At 36.6% G+C, this 18352-nt stretch overlaps 2 protein-coding genes across 2 annotated transcripts in view; one reads left to right on the forward strand and one right to left on the reverse strand.

Moving 5' to 3' along the window:
• DNAAF6 (dynein axonemal assembly factor 6) overlaps positions 1 to 7433 on the reverse strand; it is a 41053-nt gene extending 33620 nt beyond the window's left edge. The window contains exons 1-3 of the mRNA XM_056125827.1: positions 7263 to 7433; positions 3460 to 3532; positions 2114 to 2219 (exon numbers count right to left, since the gene is read on the reverse strand). Coding sequence (XP_055981802.1) covers positions 2114 to 2219; positions 3460 to 3532; positions 7263 to 7433 — 350 coding nt within the window. The remainder of the gene's footprint in view (positions 1 to 2113; positions 2220 to 3459; positions 3533 to 7262) is intronic.
• A 7460-nt stretch (positions 7434 to 14893) lies between these two features.
• Positions 14894 to 18352, forward strand: part of NUP62CL (nucleoporin 62 C-terminal like) — a 109801-nt gene continuing 106342 nt past the window's right edge. The window contains exon 1 of the mRNA XM_056125815.1: positions 14894 to 14981. The gene's annotated coding sequence lies outside the window, so the exon portion shown is untranslated. The remainder of the gene's footprint in view (positions 14982 to 18352) is intronic.

Here is an 18352-nt window from a genome sequence, read left to right on the forward strand (position 1 = left end):
GAATTAGAAAAGTTGTCAGATCACTTGACACAGAAGCTGTAAGAATTTATACAGTGTATCATTTCATAAATATTATCTCTTTTCAATTATTCAGTGAGTTTCTTTTAAAATATGCATTTAAAGTTTAGTGTATTTAACCATGAATTACATGTATATACACATATTTTAGGATTATTTAATATATGCATTACTCTTATTTATTTTTATATAACTTATTTTTTTTCGGGGGCCACCCCTGGAAGTACTTGGGGGTTACTCCTGGCTCAGTGCTCAGGGATTACTCTTGGCAGTGCTTGGGGGACCGTGTGTTGTTGGGGTTCAAACCCAGGGCTCCTGCATAAAAAGCATTTGCCCCTCCTCAGCTATCATGATTAATTTATGATCACAAATAATATTTCATTATTTTTAAAAAGTATGGATGATTTATTAGAATAAGTTGCATATTTACAAAGCTTTTCAAGTATGAAAGGAAAAAGCATCAAAACATGGCTTTTTTGCATATTTACAACTCATTTCAAAATGAAAGGAGAAGCCTCAAAACTGGCTTCAATTCTGTATTCAAAAGGTATTAAACACAACCCTGAAATAACTAGTAAATAATTGCAGCTAATAATTGATAATTGGAGGGAGAAATCCTTTTGACTGAAATTGTAGAACACAGTAATTAAAATCAGAACTTTGACACATAAGACACATAAACATAGTATCATAATTTAGTTTGTATGAATGCTTGTAAATGGACAAGGTGCATTTTGTTCCCAACGGTTAATTTCACAGTATACTATGAAAAAATGCTCCACATCACTAGCCATCAGGGAGATGCAAATCAAAACAACAATGAGACATTATCTCACACCACAGAGATTGGCACACATTCAAAAGAACAAACAAAAGCAACCAGTGCTGGCATGGATATGGGGGAAAAAGGGACACTCCTTCACTGTTGGTGGGAACGCCCACTAGTCCAACCTTTCTGGAAAACAATATGGACAGTCCTTCATAAACTAGAAATTGAGCTTACATATTACCCCGCAATACCACTTCTCGGAATATATCCCGAGGATGAAAAAAGTACAATAGAAATGACATCTGTACCTATATGTTCATTGCAACACTGTTCACAATAGCCAAAATCTAGAAACAACTCAAGTGCCCTAGAACAGATAACTGGTTAAAGAAACCTTGGTATATCTACACAATGGAATACTATGCAGCTGTTAGGAGAGATTAAGTCATGAACTTTGTTATAAATGGATAGACATGGAAAGGATCATGCTAAGTGAAATGAGTCAGAAAGAGAGGGACAGACACAGAAGGACTGCATTCATCTGTGGAATATAAAACAACATAACATGAGACTGACTCCTAAGGATAGTAGATACACGGGACAGGAAGATTGCCCCATAGCTGGAAGCTTGCCTCATGAGCAAAGGGGAAAAGGCAGCTGGAATAGAGAAGGGATTACTAAGAAATTGATGGCTTGGTCGGGATGGGAGATGTGTGCTGAAAGTAGATAAAGACCAAAAATGATAACCTTTCAAGGTCTGTATTGCAAACCATAATGTCCAAAAGTAGAGCGAGAGTATGGGGAATACTGTCTGCCATGGAGGCAGGGGTAGGGTGGGAAAGGGGGGTAGGGGGGTAAGCCGGGGATATTGGTGGTAGGGATCATTGTGTGATTGTAACCCAAATATGAAAGCTTGTAACTATATCACGGTGATTCGATAAAATTTAAAAAAAAAACTAATGTGGCAACCTAAAAAAATTTCAAAGTATACAACAAACATTAAATATTAAACATAACTACATATATATATTGTGGTACTGGAAGGATCTCACACTTGCAAGGTAAATGCTCTATTGCTGAGCTATATCCCCTGCTCTTAAATTATTATAACTATATTTCAAATTTCTGTTATACAATAACTAAAATGAAGGTACAATGTTTCATTATTTCATTCTTCTCTAGAAGAAAAATAAACATTAATTATACATGGCTTATGTTTTTCATGATAGTTTTTATCTTTTTTCGCAGAATTTATGAAGTTTGTCAAAAATAGAAATGGTACCAGACTACATATCTAACTTGAACCCCTAGCTTCATTTGACTTACTCAGGCATTTCTCTGCCATCCCAAAAATCATCAAAGTTTACTTTCTCTGGAATTTCATCTGGATTCCAGATCTCCTCAACAGTATTGTTGTTCTTTTCAGAGAAAACTGCGAAGAAAGGAGAGATAAAGTTGAAGCTGCTGCCTATTTCCTCCCTCAAAGTTGGTCATACTTTGTCCTCAGCTTGGTGATCATTGAGATAAAAATCTTTTCTATTTGTAATCACTACCTTGTTTTCCAGTCAAAACAAGCTAACTTACAAACAGTTCAATTTTTTTTAAAAAAATTACCCAACTAGTACATTGCAGAACTGTAATAATAGTTGTGAGAAATTTGAAAAAGGTGTAACTAAAGAGAACAAAATAACCTATAACCCAAACACCTGGGCATATATGTACATATCATATATACATAATATATGACATATAAATATATATTCTAATATGTTATTAAAATATAATACATTTTCCAGAAATAAATTGGATCATTGTAAAATATTTTTATTTAACAGAGCAAAGCAAAGCTTTGGGTTTGGCTATAAATGTCTTATTTAGCATTGTGCTTTGTTACATAATAGTTCTTTGATATCTTTGATCTAAAATTGATGTCCTATATAATAGAATATTTATCCTACTTTATTGGATTTGTTACTTTATAAACAATCTCCACAAATAATTTCAGTATAAGATAAAGTTATGTAGTCATGTGTTTTATTTCTTCTCCAAAACCTATTGTTCTCCTGGGGATAGGGACACTTTCTAGCTTGATCTCTATCTTATCCTTAGAGATGATCATATTCTTGGTACATAATGGATCCTCAAAATTATTTATTGAGTAAATTAATTTTGTGAGATTTCCAGAAGATAGAAGTTTAGAAGGTGAAGAAGCTAAGCATTTAACCAGTAGATGATACTTATCTAGCCACACCTGATTTTCTCAGTCTTCCATCTTGGTAAATATGCTCAAAATGAGAACTAATCAGAAGGTATTAAAAGTTCGAATATTGGAAAAATAACTTACCTGCAACAGTAGAATTAAAAATGTGCATATCTATATTTAAATGAATTCACCATTTCCACTGTTGAGTTCATTTTAATACATGCTTGTGTTGGTGTTACTCTTACTGTAGTTTTTTGCTTACAGAAAGATCACACTATATTCTTTGCTTGATTTTTTTGGCCTACTGGTGCCACACTTGGCTTGATGCTTGGCAGCTACTACTGAAGGTACTCAGGAAACCATGTGGCTCCAGAAGAACCAGGGACTTATAATTGCAATAACATTTGCTCCAGCCCTCCAACTGAGCCAATTACCTTTCCTACTGTATTTGCTTTATTAAATAATTTACCTTTAATTTCTTCAATTTGGTGTGCCCCAATATGTCCTGGATTCATATTTCCTGATGAAATGGAATGTGATGGCTAGAGAAAAAATTCAACATCCTATAACTATTACTTTTATAATTTATATGACAAGACACATTTTAAACTTGATAAACTATATAGAACACTCATAGACCTTTACACTTTAGCTTTTAGTCAATGTTACACAATAGAGACAGAAGTCAAGCATAAGTTTGAATGTTTTTTTCTTACTTTTCCAAAAGTATTTGGTTCTTACCCTAAGGCAGAATTGATCTTTCTTTTGATCTTTGAACAGACCAAGTCACCAGTTTCAGACCAGTGAATTGTGTATCACCGTGGGTAGGGGAATGGACTACATCATCTCTTTAAAGTTTATAACCAGCGTTAAAAGAAAAGCACTAGAATCAATGTCTGGTCAAAATTATATGAGTGACAGACGTATAGGAACATTTTATAGAAATTAAAAGAAACCTCTAAATAAACTAAATATTTTAGAAATCAAGTGATTCACTCAAATGTCCAGATAAGAGGGCTAGGGTGTGGCTAGGTAAGGCCATGGGCTGATCCTCCATGCTGCAAAAAACAAAACAAACAAAAAGCCCCCACAAAAGTCCTGATAACTTTTACTTCCACTGAATAAAACAATAAAAAATAAAATAATAAAGATGAAATTTACTCTACTGCTTGCAATAAAAATTCTTATCTTCTTGGATCCTGGAAAACGAACAACTTCTAGATCTTCCTTTACAGACTCCTGCTCTAAGTTCCTAGGACTTCAGCTATATACAAGAGTTGTAATGCCTTGTGTGGGCAAGAGAAATAGTGTTTGTCCTTGAGAGCTGATAGAAAGTCGCTCCTGGGTCTTTATTATGCTCAACTATTCCAACAAGCAATACATCAGACATTAATCTATTACATCTTAACAGTTCCTGAGACAATAACTATTACTCTTCAAAGGTGCTTCAATAGTGCTGTGGCTGTGGTTAAGGTGTTAAACTTAGTTTTATGTGGAATATCTATGAAAGTATTCAGTGTATAATTTCTTTCTAATAACTAAGTAGTGAAGTAAACTTGTAGTGCTTTTCTTAAACTATTAATCACCAGACTTCTAATAGATAATCAGGGTAAGAATTTTCTTAGAACATGAGACCTCTTATTTTTGTTGAGTGTCTCCTTAATTGGAAAATTAAACTCTAGAGAAATAAAAACTAAGCATTGATATTGATGATTGGTCAGCATATCAGGATAGTGTGTCAGTTTATTAACTTAATAAAAATAAATCCTTAGAAATAAAATCTTTCTGTAAAAACTGGGTCGAGATAATAAAAATATTAAATACCATCTGGCAATTGTTTGCTTTAAGTACATCATTTGAGCCTGTACTATGAATCTGAGTTCAATTATATGAGCAATTTATCATTGCAATTTATGCATCTTTGCAATATGTAAGAGAGTTAAAACATTCCAATTGCAATGTTTATGATGACTGGTGAACCTTATTTCCCACAGGCCTTAAGATACTCTTGTGAGTTAAAAAAATCAACAAACATACTCTTATCCTAATTTCACAGATTCTTAGCAATTCATGGTAGAGACAATGTAAATGAATCTATGTGTATGCAATAGCTCGAATGTTGTTTTCAGAGTGTATTTTCAAAAACACATTACTCTTGTAATCATTCCATAGTTCCCAAGATTAATACATGTCAAAAAATGAAAAGCTGTTTCTCTCCTGGAAAATTTAATAGTTCATTAGAAACATTAATTATTCTCCCACTGTTCTGATACACCAATTCTATATCCTCTAATGATATCTGTACTGTGGTGTCTGAATGACCAATTATCTCAAAATTGCGTGTAACCCAGATACACAGAATCATACATTATTACAGTAATTTTCCTCTATAAATTGTAAAATTTGGTGAAATAAGCACAGTCTATTTGTTCTTTTAAGCCCTCATATTCCCCCTAGAAACATCTCTAGATGCAAATAAACATCTCCATGCAAAATATAAAAGGTAAAGGCTTTGTAACTAGGATAACTCCTTATTTCAAACCTATTCCTGTTACAACTTCTCCTTTTCTTTATTCAGGATCATGGCTTCTGAAATAGTTCACACGCTTTTCCCATATCATATAACCCTGCCTTTTCCAGAATGTAGTCTTCAGAAAATCATCATTCTATTCCAGCTAAGGTAGCAAAAAATGAGCTTGCCTTCACAGCTTTATCAATATGTTTCTCCTTTTTCTTCATATGTACTATTTGTTGTATATATTCAGTGGTGTTACTAATTATATGATTTTTCTTTGTTTGGTCTCTACTAAGACTTTTCTCTGATTAAATGTTTATGATGTCTGCTCCTGTTCAAGTCAACTCAGTTCTTTCCTAGGCTATAATTTTATTGGTACTTCATGTCTTGACTTTTCTCCCTTTCATCTAACTTTTTCCTGGAGGGCAGACACTCAATCCACGCCACTGAATTTGCTGCTTATTCATAATCTACTCATTTTTTCTACACTATGGCAGAAAAGAAGTTTGGGGGACTGGAGAAATAGTACAGCAGGTAGGGCTCTTGCCTTGCACACTGCCAACCTGGGTTTGATTCCCAGCATCCCATATGGCTTCCTGTATCAGGAGTAATTCTGGAGTGTAGAGTAAGGAATGGCCCCCAAACAACAACAACCAAAGAGCAAACAGAAAAGAGTTTGTGGTCATAACTAGATGTGTATGTTTACGGAAGATGGACAGATGGTTTATTCATAGCACAGTGGTTATAGTATAAAACTTGATTACAATAAATAGCATAGATACTTCTGCATATTATATATTTTTCATCCCAGATTTTGTTTTGTTTCAAAATGCGCATTTGAGAGGCAAATTTCACTTTTGGCTCTGTAATAGGAAAATGGAAAGCAGGGGATTTACATCAAAGTATTTTGATTTTTAGGCTTAGTCTTCAAGTCCCTCTTCTTCCTTGAACATGTATCTCATTTGCTTGTCTCTATGTCTCTTTGTTTTTCCACTCTGGAGAAAATTGTGTTCTTTCTTGAACACATACTTTTCTCTTTCTCTCTCTTCCTATCTTTCTAAGTAAGTTTTTATAAATATTACCTTGTTTCACCAAAAAAAAAGGATTTTGAATTTTCTTGGAATAATGGTAGTGACTTTGGAATAGCAAAAACTCAATTCAGCGAACTCTCTACCTCAAATAAAGTCCATCATGTCACTACAAGTTTGTCTTCACTAACCCCAGATGATGTTTATCTACATAGATTCCACAGCACTTTCTAACCATTTACTCAGAAGCCAATTTTAGTAGGCTGGACTGGTTTGCTTCATAATTTGGATCAATATATTTGCTATACTGATTTCATATATAGACAGTAAAAAGAATAAAAAGAACTGGAATTTGTGGGTCTAGTTAATATGAATGGCCATAATTTGTTTTATAAAAATATTGCCTAAGCTTAAAAATCCTAGTTAAAACTCTGCAATTGTTGTCAAGCATTCTTAAACCGTAAATGTAAATGACAAACATTTTGAATGGTGGCTACTGCTACCATAGTTACAGAACTATTTTCCTATTCAGTGTTCAGGTAGCTTAGAAAAAAATATAATTATGTTTCCTAGAAGTGTATAATCTCATGCATAATCAGCCCTGCAACCTCCAGTGAAGCTATCAGATGTCACAGTCCTACTCGCACAACAAGATTGGAACAAGTTGTTCAAATACAGGTTCACAACTTAATGTGAACAGAACTAATTCATTTGTAAGAATGTGACCACCTGTCCAGTGTAGAACTCGTCCTCTTCATCTTCTGGAAATAGCAATTTAGAGAGTGCTTGTACTGCAGAAACTGATGAGATTGTTTCAGTTTCCATGCTTTCCGATTCACTATTTTCCGTCTCCATACTCTCCGTTTCTACACAACCAGATTCCATATTTTCTGAGTCCATTTTTTCTGAGGAAGAAGGTGATCAGAATGAGGTACTTTAGTTTTCTATTTTCTATGAGAAATGAAAGTTTGAGACCAGAGAGATAGTGCAGGGAATGTTTGAGGTGCTTGCCTTGCATATTTCAGAGACAACTCTATCCCTGGCACTGCATATGGTCCCCTGGGCTGTGCCAGGAATAATCCCTGAGCATAGAGCCAGGAATAAACCCTCAGCACTACTGGGTGTGTCAACAAATGAAACTATAGGGGCCAGAGCAATAGTACAGTGAGTAGAGTGCTTGCCTTGAACACGGCTGGACCGGGTTCGACCCCCAGTATCCCATATGGTCCACAGAACACAGCCAGGAGTGATCCCTGAGCATCAGAGGTTATGGCCCACAAACCTATCCTGAAAAGTGAAAATTTAAAAAACACTCTCCCATCCATGGGTCACTCTATAGTAGGTTTCCACTGTTATCTGCAAATAGAACATGCCTATGAGGCCTTTTGTAAGACCAAAATGACACAAAGTGTGAAACACCCGGCATTAATTTGTGTGGATTTTTAGTATATCCAGATATAAAATTTAAGCCACCAAATCATGCCAAATAACACATTAAGACCTAAAGTCACATACACACAAAATCAAAAGAAAAACTTATAAAACATCCACAACCTAGATGGATCTAGTAGTTCCTGGGAAGAATTGGTGTTATCTCTTTTGAAGTTTAGGGTGTGGGCTGCTTTTTCAAGCACCATCACAAGGCATTGTTTAAAATTTTGCCTTTTTTCATGCAAGCAAACATCTGATTTTTTTTCCGGTTAGCAAAATACGTGCTAATCAGTCTCTTGTGAATGTGGTGTTAAACAGCACAAAATTTTGGAAAGAGGGAGAAGTTCGCAGTTAACTACCTTAGGTGGAATATGGAGATGATAGTAATGCTACTTCATAGGAATGTTACAAGGATTAACTAGTTTACTGTATGTATAAACTCAGAACACTGTCACGCACGTAGTTTCAGCATATGTTTGATATACACAATGGAAAATTACTCTGCAGTAAGAAAGGATAAAGTCATGAAAATTGCTGCTGTGTGACTGGATCTGGTATCATGTTACATGAAGTTGCAGGAAGAGGGACAGACACATAATGAGCTCTCTCATACACAGGATTTAAAGAAACTTGATAAGGGAATAACAAAGCCCAAAAGGCAATAATAGTAAAGAAGAGCAGAATAACTGTTCTTCCATAGGAAGCTAGTCACTTGATTGGAGGTGAGGGACAAATTAGGGAAGGGATGCATTAAACTAGGAGAGGTGGTACAGAAAGGTGCTAAAATGTTATGTATGTATCCCTATCAGATAAAGTACTGTGAACCACAATACAAAACTTTTTATATATGTTAAAAACTAACCTCTTGGGAATATATCCCAGAGAGGCAAAAAAGTATAGTCGAAGTGACATCTGCACTTGTTTGTTCATTGCAGCACTGTTTACAATAGCCAGAATCTGGAAAAAACCTGAATGCCCAAGAACAGATGACTGGTTAAAGAAACTTTGGTACATCTACACAATGGAGTACTATGTAGCTGCTAGAAAAGATGAAGTCATGAAACTTACATACAAGTGGTACTACATGGACAGCATCATGCTAAGTGAAATGAGTCAGAAAGAGAGGGACAGACATAGAAAGATTGCATTCATTTGGGGAACATAAAGTAACAAAATAGGAGACTAACACCCAGGAATAGCAGAGATAAGTACCAGGAGGTTTACTCCATGGCTTGGAGGCCAGCCGCACATGGTAGGGGAAAAGGCAGCTCAGATAGAGAAGGGAGGACCAAATAAAGGGTGTTGGGAAGATCCTCCCAGGATGGGAGATACGTACTGAGAGTAACCTTTAGACTGAACATGATTGCCACTCAATGCCTCTTTTGCAAACCGCAGCACCCAAAAGGAGAGAGAAGAAAGGGCAATGCCCTGCCACAGAGGCAGGGTGGGATGGGGGGGGCGAGGGGGGAGGGATACTGGGATCAGTGGTGGTGGAGAATGGGCACTGGTGGAAGGATGGGTATTTGATCATTGTATAACTGAAACCCAAGCACAAAAATTTGTAAATCTACAACTGTACCTCATGGTGTTTCACTAATAAAAATCTAAAAAAAATCCCCCCCAAACTAACAACTTCTAGAAGCAAAGTTGTTGGAGGGAGGTAAATGGGGTTGGTGGGAAATTGTTGAAGCAAAGTCGACATTGGTGAAGGGATCAGTGTTGTAAAATTGTATACCTGAAATCTTATCATAAATACATTTTCAGTTTCACAGTGACTAGATAAAGTTGAAAAAGAGAATAAGCAAAAGAAAGAAAAGAAAAGAAAAAAATGCTTGCTCTAGAGGTATGCTGGGGGATGGATGGGAAGCTGGGGACATCAATGAAGGGATCTGGACACTGGTAAAGGGATTGTTGGAACATTGTATGCCTGAAACTTAATAATGAGTAACTTTTTAAGTCTATAATTCACAGTGATTTAAAATTTAAAAATATTTAAAAAGTATGCTAGAGATTATTGTTCTTTTTAAAAGTTTATTTTTTTCCAATAAAAATGTCATATAAATTAATGATAAAACTCATTACATTGGAAACTCATTAACTTGGAGAAGGTGAAAGAAGACTTGATAAAACAATCTTCTTTCACAGTATGATCTGTTAGTCTGCTATGGAAATGGATAATTGACACATATTTAATTAAATAAAGAAGATTCTGTTTATATTTTAAAAACCCTCTTGATTACGTGTTTGTTAAATATTTGCTTTACATTAAACATAAATTTTTGGAAACATTCTCTTTGAACAATCAAAGGGGAAAATATATCTGGATATCAGATACAATGATAATTAGTATTTTGAGTTTACATTTTATAAATAAGGTTATGCAAAAACGAATATAGAACCAGAAATATAGCTCAATAGTATACTGTTTGTTCTGCATGTGTGATGCACTGGGTTTAATACCTGGCACGGCAATAAATATATTTAAAAGGTAGTAGAAATTGTTTATTCCAGCATTGTCGACATTACAAAACTGTTGTGGTAGCCTTATTATGCAACACAGACAAAAGAGTTTGCTAAAATATAAAAAGCTATATAAAGTACTATTATCAGGTGCCAGCATCCTCAGCTTCTTGATTATGAGGCTTGTAAGAGTGCATTGGTTGGTTGATGAGAGGGGAATAAAGGAGCCAAATAAAACCTAATAGAGTGGTATTCAAATACAGTGATTGAGGTAGAAATCAGAATTGCTATTCATGTATTTCTATCTGCTTGGTAGAAACATTGCAGTAGGTTTAAGAACATGAGAAAAGAACAGGAGAAAAAGGTTGGATAGCTGTGGATATAGTACTCAGGTACAGATTTGAGGATTGTGGGGAGCTTGACAGCTAAATGAAGGCTTAGAATAGGGTAGGCCTCAATATCACAGATGGAAAAGAGAACCAGTATCAAAGACTTGTTTGTGGCAACTGGGCATTCTGAAGGAAGTTGTGATTCAGTGGGTTCATTGGATAGAGATTTGGAGAAAGAAGATTCATTTTAAATACTCACCAATTTGGATCTGATCTGTTTCTCATTTGGTGAAAGGCAGGGTAGTGTGAGGAGGGCACAATAGCTGTAGGCTGAACAGCTTCAATAACAAGTTGGCACACAGACAACGGTTGACGAAAACTGAAGGAAGCATGATTAAATTCATATGAATGTTGAATTTCAGAGCAGTCACCTTGGAAGATTTTATACAGATGTAAATTATGCTATCAGTACTTGTAATATTTGGAAATTGTCTTCATATGCATCAGTAAGAAAAAAAGTTATCATTATGGTATCACTCAGTTTGATTACACATCAGATTTTGTCTCCGAGTGATTTCTAGATATATCCAGATATCACATCTACTTTCAAAAATATGAAGATCTGCTAGTTTGAGGATATTGAAAAGGATGCCCTATAAGCCTCAAGGCAATTCTAAAACAGATTAAAAAGTAATTTTAGCAACAGCAGCAGCATTAGAATAAGTGGATATACTCTTGAAGTGACTGCTTTGAATGATGCCACTCCATGGGTGGTATATGTTTGAAAGTATTTGTTAAACAGATATTTAGAATAATTTATAGTAACACTACACCTGAAGCATATTAAGAACTGAACATCTTAAATTACAAATTATGCTGGCATAAATGGCACAAAGATTTACAATGAGATAAATTGGAATAGAATTATCATTATAAAATTTGTAATTTAACAACAACAATTTTCCCATAGCAAGTGTAATACTAATCTAATAGCAATGTTATATTAGTATGTAATGTTTTTAATGCAATAGTAAGTAAAACAATCATGACAACTTTGTTGGCATTGTATTTGGAGAAACAAACGGTGTTAAAAATATATTCTGATTAAATAGATCCAAGTATTCGATCTGTATTAAATTAATTTTCATATGAATTTAGTAAAATTTAATAAACTGACATTTTGTTAGACTTCTAATATAGCTAGAATTAGGGCTGAAGCGACAGTACAGTGGGTGGGGTATTTGCCTTGCATGTGGCTGACCCGGGTTTCATCCTTGACATCGCATATGGTACCCCCCAAGCCAGGAATAATTCCTGAGTGCAGAACCAGGACTAATCCCTGAGCACACTGGGTGTGACTCAAAAAGGCAAAATAAAATAAAATATAATAGCTAGAAATTCTTCCATTAAATTTGGAATATTTCCCAAAATTTTATTGCTTTTTAAGAAGTGTACCAAATTGCTAATTTAATAAATTTTGTTAAATGTATGTGACATTTATTTGACACAAACAGATCACTATGGAAAAGCAAAGCATCTGCCTTTATATGAACTATGTAGTATTATTAATTTATTGGGCCATATTACTAATACATCAATAAACACTAATTTAATCTTGATATTGACGATATAACAACAAAATCTCACACTGGAAACGCTACTGGGCCCGCTCGAGAAAATCGATGAACAACGGGAGGACAATGACAGTGACAGTGATTGACGATGAAGGTCCTATAGGATATAATTACAATCTAATTTATCAACCTTCCATCCTATTATTTCTTCTACATGTATTCTGTAGTCTGCTAAAAAATGGAGCTCCTTTATTAAACACCCTGTAATAAAGATCTGGGATTGTGGCTTACCAAATTGCCTGTCTTACATGTGTGAGTCTGTAAGCTTGATCCCCCTCAACACTCCACATCTCTGAGTTCTATCCCTGCCTCTCTGTGAACCCTGATCTCATTAAGAGTGCCTGCATCACAATCAGTATGTGCCATCTCTGTCCTCATACCCCCATCCCTCAGCACACCACAGTAATAACAAGAAGGGAAGGGGGTGGGCACCATATTTCTGCCTTGGTACCTAAAAATATTATCTAGTAAGAGGGAGGGAAAAAGGGATTTCTTCAGCAACTTCATTTGCATAATAATTTATTTAGCAATTCCTGTATTAAAATTATTCTGACAACTAAAAGTAAAGATTATCTCTATGTCTGAATTAAAATATAACATGCAGGTTTATTTGTTCTTACATTTTATGCAATTATAATTATAAAGTCATCAAAGATCTCCTCTTTATTACAATTAATTGCTTTTTTGCTCTCTTACTGCCATCAAACTTGCAGTCATAAATAAGTATGGGGCTTAAGCAGCATTTTTCTTACAAGATAAAAATGCTTAATACACATCTGTAAAATAACATTAAATGAGCATGCTTAAAATTGTCTTAAATAACCATACTTTAAATATATTTAAATAAACATTTAAAACACCCTTAATGGAACATGACTTTTAAAAGGACCTGAAAGTTTTCACAAACCAAAATGTCAGGAAATTAGCCTTTTTAAATGTAATGTTTCCTCTAGTTTTCTCTATATTTCAGCCAAGATTAATAAAAATTATTCTCATTCATTTTAAATTTTTTTACCTCATTCAAACTTTACCTCTATCCAAAAAGGAGGCAGCACATTTTATTTCAGTACTTTGAACATTCTCCCCAAGTAACAACCTTGTTTTGTTTGTTTGTAACTGTTCCAAATCCTTGTCCCAGTAGCACTCTTAGGAGAAATGACTCTTACTTAGAAATTACCGGTATAGAAATGGCCCGTACTTTCTGGGCAAACGCGGGTTTTTCTCCTTCACTCAGATCTTATTATTTAATACAGTGTGTTGCATTTTGATAGGTACAAATCAACGATATAAAATATTCTCCTAGTCCGCTCTTGGCTATTAAGGGATTTAGCAGGACAAAGGAATCTTGACACCACACTCCAGTCCGCTAAGTGTGGAATAATTGCTTTTTCTCCTCAACGAATCTGAGTAATATCTGTTGAAGTCCTCAGGCCTCAGTAATGATGTCCTCTCTCATAGAGCATTGTTTAGGTAACAGATGACATAGGCCATTTTTTTCAGCCCTTAAATTTATATATACTTCCTATTAAAAAAAACCGGAATCACCGCGAAATAACCTCTATTTTTTTCTTGGAGAACTCTTCATTTCAACATATAAAATCAAATTTGTAAACACAACCCCTACTGAAGTGACATGGTACAACCGTGGCTCTGACAGTGTTGCTGATTTAATGCCCAAATAGCCACCTATGTTTTCTCATCTGTAATATAATACGCTCTCTTTTTATTCGTAATATATATAGCCCAAACAAGGCATGATGGGAAGAATCATGCATATATATACATATATGTATATACATATATTAGGAGATACAGAGTATCTCCAACTTGGACCAGTCATATCCACATATAATAAATTCTTTTTCACACTTAAATTCGTGCTCTAAATTTTAAGAGGGTGTGAGAGAGTTAAAAGTTCTGTACTGGGAAGTCTTCATATATTCGATTTGGTCTCTGACAAGTACATCAGTACAAAAGTATTCAGAACGACAGCGGTCAAATCACCACCCACTCAAATCTCTTTAAAATCGAGTTTTGTGAAAGTGACCTAGGACAGGGGATTGTCAGAGAGGTTAGGCTTTTGGTTTTATATCTGACTCTTCAATATCTAGAACTCTGTCGAATTTCCCTAAGAGCCACAGGCAAGTACCTAGCGGACCTTTTCCTGCCCCTTCCTAGGATTAGGGTTTTCCTCACCTGGTCCAGCTATCTGGCTGCTCGCTGGGCTCTTAGGCTCCGAAAAGGGGACGAGGAGCGGTCTGCGTCGTTCAGTTGCCTTGGTAACCACTTTTTGCCCCCGCCCCCTAGTTCTACCTGCGCGGGGTCCCGTTTGACTTTTTGACCAATCACGAAGGAGTGTCCTTTAAAAAAAAAACTGCGGACTCCACCAATCCGAGAGCGGGCCAGGGGCCGCCCTTTCCACTTTACTAGGTCGACCCCATTTTAGATTCCAGTTAGCGTCACTCCGAAGGGAACACGCCCCCTGGGGGAGGCCGGTGCGGTTCTGTGCCGGTAGGCCCGGCCCGGGCGACGCGCTCCCGGCCGTCTAGCCTTTCAAGCTCGGGGTCCGGATCGTAGCGGCGACTGCTACGAAGGTAAATTTGCCACTTCGCTCTGTCCATGAATCTTCCCCCCCTCCCCCGAATTCCCGAGCCAACGGCTTCTTTACTAGAACCGCGGGGCGCTGGTGGTGAGAGGGGCGTCGCGCGCGGTGGGGTGCCCTCTTTGGCCTTGGGGTTGAGGTTATCGATGTCGCTCTAGGAGCACACAGCCGTCCCTTGTCCCCTAATAGACAAGTCTCCGTCGTGTTTCGGGGGACTCATGGTGGAGACGGTGGGCATGTGTCTGGTGGAGGGGCAGGAGCTGATCACGCATTCTTCCCGCGTACCCTCCTCCCCCGCGCCGCCACCACCACCGCGGGTCAACGGTTTCAGAGGCCAAAGCCGCACGCGGGAAGTTCGGCTGTTGGGAACTTTAGGACTCTGGAGCCTGGCGTTTCCCGCCTTGGAGGGGAGAAACACCGGCGCTGTGCTAGCTGGCTGCTATTTGGCATTCGGAAGTGATTCTTTACTTCGTCCAAAGAAACTAGTAGTCCGTGGTTTGGATTTGAGGTACCCGGGCCCATAAAGGGAGGGTTCATACGGAGCGGGAGTATTCGAAAGGGATTCCGCGGGTCCGGTAGCAGCGTCCCTCCGTTGGTTTAAGCGTCGTAAGTCCCGCGGAAGGCACGGAGGTGGTGCAGGGTTACTTTGGTTTAGCCAGCGATTGGAATTTGGTTATGCACGAACTAAACTGCATTCCTTCTGCTGCTTCTCCGGTTTCTGCTTGCTTCCACTCCATCTGGTCAAGGGGGAGAGTGAAACTCGAGCTATTTGTCCATTTTTCTTACTAGGACTTGAGGTAACTAGAAGTGGAGATAGACGATTAGGGCACTTTGGAGGCAAATGCACAGCACCATCAGCGTTTGCTTCAGGGCTTAAGAGGACCAAAGTGGAAGTGGTTGCATTTTATTTCTCTTTTTACGCGTGGGAGTTGAAGTTACCTTAAGCTGTTTCGCTTTCTTCTCTTTTTAAAAAATTTGATTCTGCCTTCTTGAGCATTATTCTAAGTCTCTGATGCCCAACTAGTGTTTTTCAGACCTTTTGACTCTGACGCACGGTAAGAAATAATTATTAGAATGCGAAGTAAGATAGTGCAAAGTGCTTTTCTTGCTTGCGGTACTGTACCCGCCCACTACCTGCCGCGCACCCTTGGGGAAAGGCAGAAGGGGTTCCTTAGCACCTCTGGGTGTGCAGAGACCTCCCCCCAACCAAGAAATCTTAAGAGCTTGGGAGATATTTCAAAGTGCTTGGGAGATATTTCAAAGGACGTGCCCTAAGAGCCCTGGCTCAGCACTATTAGGGAGGCAGTTCCTCACCCCGCCAAAAAATTTCTTATATATGACACAATCCATGCATACACACTATATATAACGGACAGTCGGTCCTTGCAGAAACAATGCCTACTACATGCAATTTATGTAGCACTGTCCTCCCTTTGTTCATTGATTTTTCTGGAGCAGGCACCAGTAACATCTCTATTGTGAGATTTATTATTATACTTACCATAATATCATTTTTAAAATGAGCATCACAACCCATGAATGATTTTGTCATTCACAATTTTTAAAAAATGTGGTACTAGATATTTTCTTCAAATTTATGTGTGTTTAAGGATCACTTAGGACATTTTAAAAAACAAATGCAGATTTTCTCTGTGTTGCTCCAGGACTTATTTCTATGGTGGGACCCCAAAAGGTGATTGACAGAGTATATAAAGCGCATGCTACATGGCTAGATGTACCTTATTCAATAAACAATGATTTTTCCCTTGGGAAAGAATGCTATTGATCTTTAGAAATGTAATCACCTCTTACAAGTTTGAACTTTGACTAGGTGGTTAAGCTTAGCACTGTTTTCCCAAGGGCCAGGGAGATAGGAAATTACCTGATGGGTCCCGGATCTGAGGGACTCTTTAAATATTTCATTTTCACGGAGGCTTTTAGAAATACGGACACTTAGAAGTTGAGGGATTAGTGAGGTTCAGTGACTTGCCCAGGGTTGTGTGTTCTACACAAAAGAATTAATTCCCTGTGAAAGTATAGAATTTTCCTGATGGGTCTCATCAGCTCTAGAAGTAGAAGTTAGAGTTGAGAAACAGCTTTATTGACTTGCCCATTTCAGAAGCAGAGGCACACAGAATTTCAGTTTTTTTTTAGTTAGTGCTGATTTGTATTTAAAGTACTGAAAAGAAGGTGCCTCGTTAGCGCAGTAGGTAGCGCGTCAGTTTCATAAAGTACTAAAAAGACTCAAAAATATTTTTAAATACACCAGAAAATTTCTGTGAATTTTAGCTGTGTAAAAAGATATAGCTTAGCAGATACTTTTATAATATAAAAAATTTCAAACAAAAGTTAATATATTAAATAGGCATTAAAAATTATTGAAGAGAAACTCAATTCTACTACCAAAAATATAGGTGGTATTTTCATTTCCCTCGTACTTAATCCATATATAGTTACATAATTGTAATCCTTGTTATACGGCATTTTTAATATTTTTAGTACTGTTTTAGAAATTTTTCCATGTTGTCAAAATTCTTATATTTTGCGATTAATAGTTTGATTTTCATAAGTGGGATGACTATAATTTATTCAGCCAAACTAACCTTACTACAGAGGATTTATTTCCAGATTTCCCATGCTATCAGCAGCACTATTAAAGCCTTGGTTATTTAAAATAAATTATATATAACTGAGGGCTGGAAATGTAACTCAGTATTAGATCACTTGCTGTGCATGTGTGAGACCCTTGGTTTGAACCCTTGCATCACCAACAGGAAAAATATAACTGTTTTTCATGATACTTAAGAGTAATCCTAACAGGAAGATTAGCAATATGGACCTGAACTGTAAATTTTTGTCTCTTTTGAGTGTATGGATTTGCCTATCCTACATATCAGGTTGAGTGCAGCATTTTAACTAACAGGAATACACATTTCCAAAATGATTACTTGAAAAAAATGCATGAATCATAGCAGATTCAAGTACTCATGCTGATTAGCTTTCTTTCTGAGTATCTTTTTCAAAGATAACATGAGTGCACATTCATTTGTAATTTAAAATTTTTTATGAAGCATCCAATTAAGTTGACTTGGAGAATAGAAACTATAATTGGACTATATTAGCACTTCTCCCTTTTCAAAGTACATGAGTTATCTTATTTTCTTTCTTTCTAAAACACTAACCAGTCCCTCTTTAAAGTTATAAAATATTTTTAAAGTATAACAAAAACTGCTATGCACCATCAAACGTGGATCTGTCAAAGATTTAACAATTATTATTTTGTCATTTTTATTTAGATGTCTTTCAAACAACTCAAAGATACTGTTGCTGCTGTTACCCCTTCCCAGTTTTTTCCTTCCCATG

This window comes from Sorex fumeus, unplaced genomic scaffold (assembly GCF_029834395.1).
Source record: "Sorex fumeus unplaced genomic scaffold, SorFum_2.1 ptg000058l, whole genome shotgun sequence".
NCBI lineage: Eukaryota > Metazoa > Chordata > Mammalia > Eulipotyphla > Soricidae > Sorex > Sorex fumeus.